Genomic DNA, 11,708 nt, shown 5'->3' on the forward strand with positions numbered 1-11,708 from the left:
TCACATAAAAAGTGCTTGTTAATCCTTGTGATGATCAATTCCATTATTTTGTCATTTACCGTGGTAGGATAAAAATGTCGAGAATTGTCCAAGTTAAATTTATTTCTTCCATTAGCAGGTTTTAAAACTAATTAGAACTCCGTTTTCAATGTCTCTCTTGGTAAATGTCAACACTGACAACTTTCTTTCCAATCGGCTTTTCATATTTTTGGAGCCTTTCTCAATTTGTCTGTTAATTTTCTAGGCTTTGTTTACATTCATAGAATTGGAAAGAATAGAGCTAAGTCATTTTGTCTGAATTGTCCACGTCCACAAATAAGGATCCTTCTGTATTAATCCTATCAAGTAGCAGTTAGTCCACAGCAGTTTAAGTATTCATCTCGACATGTCTTAAATGGTGTCAGTGATCCAGCTTCAGTCACCTTCTTGGGCAGTGCATTCTGGGCACTTGCTACCATTAATATCTCCTCTGAATTTCTTTCTCATTACTTTAAACCTACATTTGTATTACAGGTGTGTGTGTGTGTGTGTTATAGTTTTATCTAACACTCATATTGGAAAAGTTTCCTGCCGTTTGCCTTATATAAACCCCATATTATTTTATGTACCTCAATCATGTCGTCCTCCTCCTGATCTAGGGAGAACAGAGTTTTTCTTCATAACTGAACTGCTCTATCCCAAGCAAACTCCAGGATGAAGCTCCTCTGCATCCTCTCCCTTTCTGTAGTATGGTGACCAGAACTGCACATAGTATTGCAGATGAAGCCCGACCAAGGTTTTGTAAATTTGGTACATAATCTCCCATATTCTGTGCCCAGTTAATGAAGTACAGTGTCCCATATGCCCTCTTAGTCAAGTTGTCTACCTGTGTTATCACTTTCAAGATCTAAAGACTTGTGCTCTGAATGCTCCCACAATTCATCACCTCAAATTTATCTGGATTAAACTTCATCTCCCATTTTACTGCCCATTTCACCAAAGCATCGTTATCTTTCTGGAGGCTGAATCTACCATCCACACCATCAACAACTCTGCAAATCTCTGCCATCCATGAAATTAGTGACTTCATCCACAAATTTACTGACGCTAATATAAAAGTCTAAAATTCTCCAGGATTTTAAATTGTTTGTGGACAAGTTGGTGCTATTTTTCTCCAATAAATATTTAAGGAATTAGTTATTGAATAAGTAAACACTTCAGTTCCAGCACGTTTGTAAAAGCAAGTTTGTATTTCCTTCTTGTCCACCCATGGGTTTCCTCTGGGTTCTCCAGTTTCCTCCCACAGTCCAAAGATGCACTGGTTAATGGGTTAATTGGTCATTGTACATTGTCCCGAGATTAGGCTCAGGTTAAATCAGTGGGTTGTTGGATGGCACAGCTTGAAGGGCCGGAATGGCCTGTTTCGCTGTATCTCAAAATGTGGAGCCCAAGAGTTGGTTTTCATTTTCATTCATTTTGCCCCAACCATGAGCAACACCTTTCCATTGCCATTCATTTATTTTCTCTGCTCACTTCTGTAACATTATTCTAAAGTTTCTCGGTTTCTTCCTTGGAAGCTTCAAAGTTCAAAGTAAAATTTATTATCAGAGTCCGTACATGTCACCACAGACAACCCTGAGATACTTTTTTTTTTTGCATTTGTACTTCTACATATCAGTGGAACAGTTTTATTGTACCACTTAGGTTCATGATTTTAAGTATCACCTGAAATAGTAACAGTTTTCCCTCTCTATCTATTATACATTTTCCTTGTGTAAAGCGGAGGTTTTAAAATATTTAATGGATTTTGACTGATGATAATGCTGATCCTAAATAAATCACAACATGGTAACAATTCCTTCTAGCCCAGCAAGCCCACAGTGCTTAATTACACCCATGTGACGAATTAACCTACTAAGCTGTACGTCTTTGGAATGTGGGAGGAAACTGGAACACCAGGAAGAAACCAACGTGATTGGGGGAAAACGTACAATCTCTGTGGCAGAATAGAACCTGGGTTGTTGACGTAATAGTGTTACGCTAACCACAATGTTACCATGCTATTCCCAATAATATTAAACTCAGACTTCTTATGGTTGCTTTCACTCAGAGCTGACTTTATTTCATTTCCTCCATGCTACATTTACCATTTCCAAATGAATGCAAGAATTAACCTTTATGGATGCACTTGTTTCATCAATAATTGCTTATGAGCAACTCAAAGTTTATTTTCTCTTTGTCTCGTCTTCACGAGTAAACCAGAGTTTTCTTTTACAGGATACAGCTGGTCAAGAGCGATATAGAACCATTACTACTGCTTACTACAGAGGAGCCATGGGCTTTGTACTTATGTATGACATTGCTAATGAAGAATCCTTTAATGCAGTACAGGACTGGTGAGCTGCATTTTTATTTTCTTATTATTTTATCAGTGTCCACATTTTAAAAATGAGTCCCTTCATCCATCCATTCAACTTATTTTAATTAATCATTCCTGAAGATAAAAAGTGCTAATTAATATAGTTGATGATTTAGTTGAAGACCAATATAAATGTTATTCTTGAATTTGCTACCAGAAGAGGCAGCTCACTTCCTTCTCAAATGGTAAATGAAGTGATGAAAATACTGTCCAATTCTGACAGACAAGCTAGGAAGATTTCTCTCAGATTAGTTTATGCAAATTGGGATGAGAGTAGTTGAAATGCAGTTAGTTTTAACACATATGAGATGAAAAAGGAAAATTATTCAGGACATCAATAAGTTCTTCTCCATCTGAATGCAAGCAGATTTGAATGGAATTGCTACTTTCATAGTTATAAGACCATAAGATATAGCAGCAGAATTAGGCCATTTGGCCCATTGAGTCTGCTGCCCCATTTCATCATGGCTGATCGAATTTTCCTCACAGCCCCAATCTTCTACGTTCTTTCTTTATCCCTTCATACCCTGACTAATCAAGAAGCTATCAACCTCTGTCTTAAAGACTTAGAATCCACAGCAAAGAACTCCACAGATTCACCACTCTCTGGCTAAAGAAATTCCTCCTCATCTCCACTCTAAAAGGACGTCCCCCTAATTGAGGCTGTGTCCTCTGCTCTTAGACTCTTCCACCATAGGAAACACCCTCTCCACATTCAGTCTATCAAGGCCTTTCAGTACATCAAATCACTAATCCTAAACCAGGGGTTCCTAACCTGGGGTCCACAGACACCTTGCTTAATGGCATTAAAAAGGTTGAGAATCCCTGTCCTAAACGAATCCAATGTCATTTTCCCCACATTTCTCTCAGCTGCCTCCAGCTTCAATTACTCACCTACACACTATGGACCACTTACAATGGTCAATTAACTGCCCACATTTTGGGATGTTGAAGTGAGCTGCAGCACACAAGTGAAACCTCAGCAGTCACAAGAATATCTTGCAAACTCCATACAGACAGTGTCGATGGTCAGGAGTGAACCCAGATTGCCAAAGCTGTGAGGCAGCAGCTCCATTAGCTTCACTGTTCTTTATAATTAAATAATGATCAGACTAATTTTGTTGGGGAATTTGTAACAATCACTTCTTTTGCAAAGTTCACAATGTTTGTTATCGAAGTACATATATGTCACCATGTACAAGATTCAGTTTCTTGCTGGCATTCACAGTAAATCAAGGAACACAATAGCATCTGTGAAAGATCACAACCAATGGGATGGACAAACAACCAACGTGCAAAAGACAATAAACTGTGCAAATACAAAAGAAATTTAAAAAAATAATAATTTAATACATAATATATATCAAGAATATAAGATGAAGGGTCATTGAAAGTGAGTCCATAGGTTCTGGGAACAGTTCAGTGATTGGGCAAGTAAAGTTATCCCCTCTGGTTCAAGGGCCTGATGATTGAAGGGTGATAACTTTTCCTGAACCTGATGGTGTGGGTTCTGAGGCTGAGTCAACAGCCTGAGGAACTTCTTGGTAGCTGGATCTCTCACTCGCTGAGTACATGCTCTCTGAGTTCCTGAGGCCACTCTGGATTTCGACTCTTCTGTCTTATCGAACAACTCAAAGGTGCTGCTAGCTCTTAGAACCACATAGTTGGCCCTTTGGACTGTGGCTGCTGTGGTTCTGATGTGGAGATGTTAATTATTATTTCTTTTGTAAACAGTCTGCATTTAAAAGTCATATATATACAAAGCAAAATTAATGGTATTTGCAATTTTGAGTGTGCTTGTCTTATAATTGACTTAAATGTAATGGTATAATTTAGGACAGTAGAGGGCCTGTGATAAATCACAGGAAACATGTATCTTCAAACATGATCACACTATGAAATAATTAAAATTTTTAGGAAATGGTTTGTAAGTTCAAAGTAAATTTATTATCAAGGTACATATATGTCATCATATAGAATCTTGAGATTCATTTTCTTGTGGGCAAGCTCAATAAATCCATAAAACCAGAAGACCATAAGGCATAGGAGCAGAAATAGGACTTTTAGCCTATTGCCATTCCATCATAGCTGATCCCAGGTCCCACTCAACCCTATACACCTTCCTTCTCGCCATAACCTTTGATGCCCTGACCAATCAGGAAACTATCAACTTCCACTTTAAATATACCTACGGACTTGGCCTCCACCACAGTTTGTGGCAGAGCATTCCACAAATTCACTACTCCCTGGCTAAAAATATTTCTCCTTACTTCTGTTCTAGAAAGTTGTCCCTCAATTTTGAGTCTGTGTCCTCTGGTTCTGGATACACCCACCATAGGAAACATCCTCTCCGTATCCACCTTATGTAGTCCTTTCAATATTTGGTGGGTTTCAATGAGATCCCCCCTCATTCTAATAAATTCCAGTGAGTACAAGCCCAAAGCTGCCAAGCGCTCCTCATATGTCAACCCCTTCATTCCTGGAATCATCCTCGTGAAACTCCCCTGGACTCTTTCCAAAGACAACACATCCTTTCTGAGATATGGGGCCCAAAACCGTTGATGATACTCCAAGTGCGGCCTGTCTACTGCCTTATAAAGCCTCAGCATTATCACCGTGCTTTCATATTCTATTCCCCTTGAAATAAATGCCAACATTGCACTTGCCTTCTTTACCTCAGACCACCTTCTGGGAGTCTTGCACAAGCATTCCTAAGTCCCTCTGCACCTCAAATGTTTGAATCTTCTCCACTTGTCGGTAATTGTCAGCACAGTTGTTCCTTTTACCAAAATGCATTGCCATACATTTCCCAACACTGTATTCCATCTGCCAGGTTTTTGCCCATTCTCCCAATTTATCTCCATCTTTCTGTAATCGCATTTTTTCCTCAGCACTACCTACCCCTCCACCTAACTTTGTATCATCTGGAAACTTTGCCAGAAAGCCATCAATTCCAATTCCATTATCCAAATCATTGACAAACGAGGTGAAAATCATTAGTCCCAATCCTGACCCCTGAGTGACCCATTAGTCACTGGCAGTTCATCTGCTGTTTCTTTGCCCCCTATTACTACCTTACCAGCCTAATTTTCCAGTGGTCCAATATCAACCCTCACCTCCCTTTTAGTATCCTGTTTTATTGGCTAGTTTGCCCTCATATTTAATCTTTTCCCTTCTTGTAGCATTTTTAGTTCCCTTTTGTTGGATTTTAAAAGCTTCACAACCATCCAACTTCCCACTCACTTTTGATACTTTATATGCCCTTTCATTGGCTTTTATGCAGTCCTTAACTTCCCTTGTCAGCCACGGTTGCCCACCCTTGCCATTTGAGAACTACTTCTTCTGTGGGACATATCTATCCTGCACCTTGTGAACTACTCCCAGAAACTTCAGCCATCTGCTGTCATCCCTGTCAGTATCCTCCTCCAATCTACCAGGCAAGCTCCTCTCTCATGCCTCTGTAATTCCCATTATTCCATTGCGATACTGATACACGTGACTTAGGCAGTATGAATTCAATTGTATTATGACCTCTGCCTCCTAACGGTCCCTTTAAGTTAAGCTCCCTAATAAGATCTGGGTTATTATACAACACCCAATCTAAGACAGCCTTTCCCCAGGTAGGCTCAGCACAAGCTGCTCTAAAAGCATAAGCATCTCGTAGGCATTCACCAAATTCCCTCTCTTGCGATCTGACACCAACCTGATTTTCCCAATCACCTTGCATATTGAAGTCCCCCCATTACATTGTGTCATTACCCTTATTACATGCCTTTTCCAGCTCCCTTTGCAATCTCAACCCCACATCCTGGCTACTATTTGGAGGCCTATATATGATTCCTATAATATTTTTTACCCGAGCAGTTTCTTAACTCTATCTGCAAAGGTTCAACAGCTCTTTCTAAAGATATAATTCCATCTCTTACCAACAGAGCCACACCACCGCCTATGCCTTCCTGCCTGTCCTTTTGATATGTTAAGCTTCCAACTATGGCCATCTATAAATTAATAATCATAACAGAAATGAAAGATTCTCCAACTTGGGTGTTCAACCAGAGTGCAGAAGACAACCAACTGCAAATACTAAAAGAAAGAAAGTAATAATAATAAATAAATAAGCAATAAATATCAAGAACATAAGATGAAGAGTCCTTGAAAGTAAGTCCATTGGTTATGGCAACACATACAAAATGCTGGGAAGGGAGGCCTAGGGAGAAAGAAAGGGGGAGGGGAGCACCAGAGGAAGATGGAGAGCAGGCAAGGAGTGATTGTGAGAGGGACAGAGAGAGAAAAAGGGGGGGGGGGAATAAATAAGGGATGGGGGAAGAAGGGGAGGAGGGGCATTAACAGAAGTTAGAGAAATCAATATTCATGCCATCAGGTTGGAGGCTACCCAAATTAACTTCCATTAATGCCCCTCCTCCCCTTCTTACCCCATCCATTATTTATTTATTATCCCCCCCCCCTTTTTTTCTCTCTCTGTCCCTCTCACAATCACTCCTGGCCTGCTCTCCATCTCCCTGTGGTGCTCCCCTCCCCCTTTCTTTCTCCCTGGGCCTCCCATCCCATGATCCTCTTCCTTCTCCAGCAATGTATCCCTTTTGCCAATCAACTTTCCAGCTCTTAGCTTCATCCCTCCCCCTCCTGTCTTCTCCTATCATTTTGGATCTCCCCCTCCCACTTTCAAATCTCTTACTACCTCTTCTTTCAGTTAGTCCTGACGAAGGGTCTCAGCCCGAAACGTCAACAGTACTTCTTCCCATAGATGCTGCCTGGCCTGCTGCATTCCAGCAGCATTTTGTGAGTGTTGCTTGAATTTCCAGCATCTGCAGATGTTCTCATGATTCCATTGGTTATGGGAATCTTTCCATGATGAGGCAAGTGAAGTTGAGTAAAGTTATCCCCTTTGGTTCAAGAACCTGATGGTTGAAATGAAGTTGAGTAACTGTTCCTGAAACTGGTGGTGTGAGTCCTGAGGTTCCTGTACCTTCTTGATGGCAGCAGTGAGAAGAGAGCATGTTCTTGGTGGTGAGGGTTCCTGATGATGGATGCTGCTTGGACAGTGTTGCATGTAGACGTGCTCAATGGTGGTGAGAGCTTTATCCGTTATGGACCGGGCCATATCCACTGCTTCCTGTAGGATTTTCTGTACTAAACTGTGAAACAACCAGTCAAAATACTCTCCACTGCACATCTATAAAAGTTTGTTAAAGTTTTAGATGTCATGCCAAATCTCCGCAAACTCGTAAGGAAGTAGAGGTGCTGCCATGCTTTCTTTGTAGTCGTACTACCTACTGGGCCCTGGACAAGTCCTCCGAAATAATACCACCAAGGAATTTAAGGTTCTGACCCTCACAACCTCAGATCCTCTCATGTTTCAGGGTTGAATGAAGAGCCAATGAGATGGCATCTGCTATGGACCTGTTGCTCTGGTAGGCAAATTGGAGTGGATCTAAGTCGCTTCTCAGGCAGGAGTTAATATGTTTCATCTCCAACCTATCAAAACACTTCATCACAGTGCATCTAAGTGCTACTGGGTGTTAGTCATGGAGACAAGTCACCATGCTCTTCTTGGCTCTAGTATAACTGAAGCCTGTTAGAAGCAAATGGCTTCCTCAGAGTACTGAAGCAAGAGGTTAAAGATCTTAGTGAACATCTCAGCTAGTGATCAGCACTGGACTTCCACAGTTGGCCAGGTACCCCATCAGGGCCAAATGCTTTTTGTGAGTTCACCCTCCTGCAGTTTGCTCGCATGTCAGTCTCAGAGACTGAAATCATACGATCATCAGGGGATGTAAGAGTTCGTGATGATTCCCCCATGTTTTGATGGTCAAATTGAGCATAGAAGGCTCATTTGGAAACAAAGCCCATCTGTCACCTAATGGTTGTTCCAATCCTGACTTCCTTCCCAGGGACAGTGGTTAATTAAAATTCAGACTCATTAGAATGCCTGCCACCTCTTCACAAAATGACTGAACAGGAAGAATCAGAAAGTCTAGGATTTCAGCAGACTAGAAGACCCCAAATGATCTGTGTCTATCTGTATGGATTAAAAAGACTCAAGATTATAGCAAATTCCTTCATTGGGTAGTCCCTTGATTGTGGAATTTTTAAAAATCCTTTAAGGCTATTATTTATTGTCCATCTTTAATAGTCCCTTGAGAAGATGGTGCAGAGCCTATTGCAACTGACTATCTTGCAGGGCTATTTCAGGGTTTATCATTATCATCTGTTATAGAATAATACGTATGTGTTTACCACATAATACAAATTATTCACAGTTGTTTCTGCACTTTGGCATAACTCAGATGTTCCCAACCTTTTTTTATGCCCTAGACCAATACCATTAAGCAAGGGTCCGTGGACCCCAGGTTGGGAACCCCTGGCATAACTAATGTGATATGTTTTCTGATGGTAGAAGACAAGCAGAACCATCTTCATACAAAAACTGAAAAGAATCATTCATTAAAAATGTAATTGTATTTAAAAAGTATGTCATAATATCATTTATAGACCAAATTGGATTCTTTTTATTGTTGTCACATGTCCCAAGATACAATAAAAAAGTTTTCTTGTATGCTGTTCATACAGATCAGATCATTACACTGTGCATTGAGATAGAACAAAATAAAACATTAACAATGCAGAATAGTGTAACAGCTACAGAGAAAGTGCAGGTAAACAATAAAGTGCAAGATCATAACAAGATAGACTGTGAGGTCAGTGGTCCAACTTACTGAACTTGGGAATTAAACTTTAACATGTCTTCAGCTAAGTTGTGATAATTAATTTTATTTGTATTCAAATATGAAGCAAAAAGTAATATAAAATATTAGATATCTTGCTAAAAATATTTGTGCCAGAATGTAAAGTAGTAAGATTATCAAACACTATGTTAGATTATGAACCACTGAATGATTGTAGAGAAATATCTTAAAATATTTGCTACAGGAATACAAATAAAAAGGAATTTGAGCCATGAAGCACTTTTATCTTTAAATAGATCTTCCTTATTAGATTTTAAGAGCCCCCTTTTGTATGAACAATAATATATATTTTTGCACATTTTATTACATTGTTATTTTAATTTCTAATTGACCTAAATTAGTATGTCAAAATGAAACATATGTTAAACACCCTGGAGTGAATTGCCTGTGGGATGGTACTCAAGCTGTGTTGACTTATTAATGTGAACTCCCTACACACTCTTGCACCTCTGACAGAAGAGAGTAAATTGGAGCATTGAACTTCATGAGACAAAAGTACGAAAGGGAAGCGGCATCATAAAGAATACAATATACTGAAAGAAATAAACAAGTATTTTTTTTATTTCCAAGTGCTCAATACAGATAGTGCCTTTTTAATAAAACATATTTAGAAAGAGAACTTTCTTAATAGTTTAATTTTTTTTCTGATCTTTTCTTGCATGCAGAGTGCTTTAGTTTGGTCAGTTTGTTAAGCTTAACTGAGCTTAAGCTGACTTGATAAGAAGCATGAGCCAGAGGGAGGGCAATGATGATATAGTAAGCAAAGTGGTAGCAAAGTTCAGAGACTTGTAGGCTAAAGCTGGGGGTCAAAGGTAGTGGATAGATGCTCCTGGAAGAGAGGTGAAGTGGTTCTTCAAAGCTGACTTTGATGAGGAAGATGACCTCTAGTTCCCTATTGGCTCAGGTACCGGGAGTCTGTCCTTTATTGGCCATCTTAGCAGTGACAGAGTGGCAGGTCTGGCTGGAAATGATAACCAACTGTAGCATGAACACGTCAATGTAGGACATAATTTAGGCTCTTGAACCTGTTCTGGTATGCTCTGAAAAAACAGATGACCTGTAACATAATTCTATTTATGTTACAATTCTATTCGGAATATGGCCTCTTCTTCATAACAAATTGAATAAAATAATCTCAAAATTGTTCACTGACCATCAAGAAAATTTGTAGATCCTATCTTACTACTTGTTCACTCAATTATTAAAACTACAAAACATAAAACAAGAAAAGGCCAATTGAATGACATATTCAGTAATCATTGAAAGGATAAATTCTTTTGACTTCCAGTCTATTCCAATATCTATTAATTTTCTCCTTGACTTTTCCAGTTCTCTGTGCTTCAATCTTATCCATTTCACATTAGTCCCTTATTATCTCCAGTGAAGTCTCTTTTCACTCAGTGTTTCTCTCCTCAAGTTGCTCGTAAATCAATGTTGCATTTCTCTAACGTCAAATTTACAAATGTGCCAAAAATATTACATCAGATGCTGTAATATATTTCATACACATGTTCCTGGAAAATATGCCTGCAGATCTCTGCTAATTTCCATTGCTTTTGAAACAGGGCAACCCAGATCAAAACGTACTCATGGGATAATGCACAAGTCATCCTTGTTGGAAATAAATGTGACATGGCAGATGAGCGTGTAATTCCTGCTGAAAAAGGGAGACATCTGGCTGAGCAGCTGGGTAGGTGATTGCTTTCTCATGATAGTAATTGTATATCATTCAATAGTTAATAATTTGAATCCTCTTTATATTCACTTTCTGGACCTGGCCATTGCCTGTCCCTATCTGCCTTTGTGAAGGTGGTGGAAGCCATCATCTTCAGATGCTGCTTATTCCTCTGAAGGTCCTCCAATGGTGCTGTTAGATAGGAAGCTATGGGATTCATGTGCAGCAATCATGAAATACTAGTGATGAATTTCCGAGTCGAGCTGGTGCATGATTTGAGGAATATTTATTCTTTCAAATCCTAAATCCTCCATGGTTTACAGTGATGTAGTTTTGAATGTTTGGTAAGAAAACTTGGCATTTTATTAATGTCTTAAATTTCAACTTGGTTGTATTAATCATAAGTACACATTGATATGAATAAACAATAAATTATTTTGTTTATTACTTGGTTCTGCAGATGATTAGAAATTGAGCTCTTTACGTCTGGGTTCTGAATTCAAATCTAACTTGATTTGAAGGCAAACAAGAAAAAATCTGCAGATGCTGGAAATCCGAGCAACACACACAAAATGCTGGTGGAACTCAGCAGGCCAGGCAGCATCTATGGAAAAAAGTACAGTTGAAATTTCAGGCCGAAACCCTTTGGCAGGACTGGAGAAAAAAAGCTCCTTTAAAGAGTGGGGGGAGGGGGAAGAGAAGGCATTATTGCCTCACCTCACCAGTGATACCATTCAGGGCCCTAAACAGTCCTTCTAGGTGAGGTGACACTTCACCTGTGAGTCTGTTGGGGTTATATACTGTGTTTGGTGCTCCCAGTGTGGCCTCCTGTATATCAGTGAGACCCGACATAAGTTGGGAGACCACC

At 39.5% G+C, this 11,708-nt stretch overlaps 1 protein-coding gene across 2 annotated transcripts in view; it reads left to right on the forward strand.

Annotated features, from left to right (window-relative positions):
- LOC140736958 (ras-related protein Rab-3C-like) overlaps positions 1 to 11,708 on the forward strand; it is a 137,594-nt gene that overhangs the window by 100,947 nt on the left and 24,939 nt on the right. For both annotated transcript variants that reach the window (XM_073063011.1, XM_073063010.1), the window contains exons 3-4: positions 2,257 to 2,375; positions 10,731 to 10,855. In XM_073063011.1, coding sequence (XP_072919112.1) covers positions 2,257 to 2,375; positions 10,731 to 10,855 — 244 coding nt within the window. The remainder of the gene's footprint in view (positions 1 to 2,256; positions 2,376 to 10,730; positions 10,856 to 11,708) is intronic.

Source organism: Hemitrygon akajei, chromosome 12 (assembly GCF_048418815.1).
Source record: "Hemitrygon akajei chromosome 12, sHemAka1.3, whole genome shotgun sequence".
Lineage (NCBI taxonomy): Eukaryota > Metazoa > Chordata > Chondrichthyes > Myliobatiformes > Dasyatidae > Hemitrygon > Hemitrygon akajei.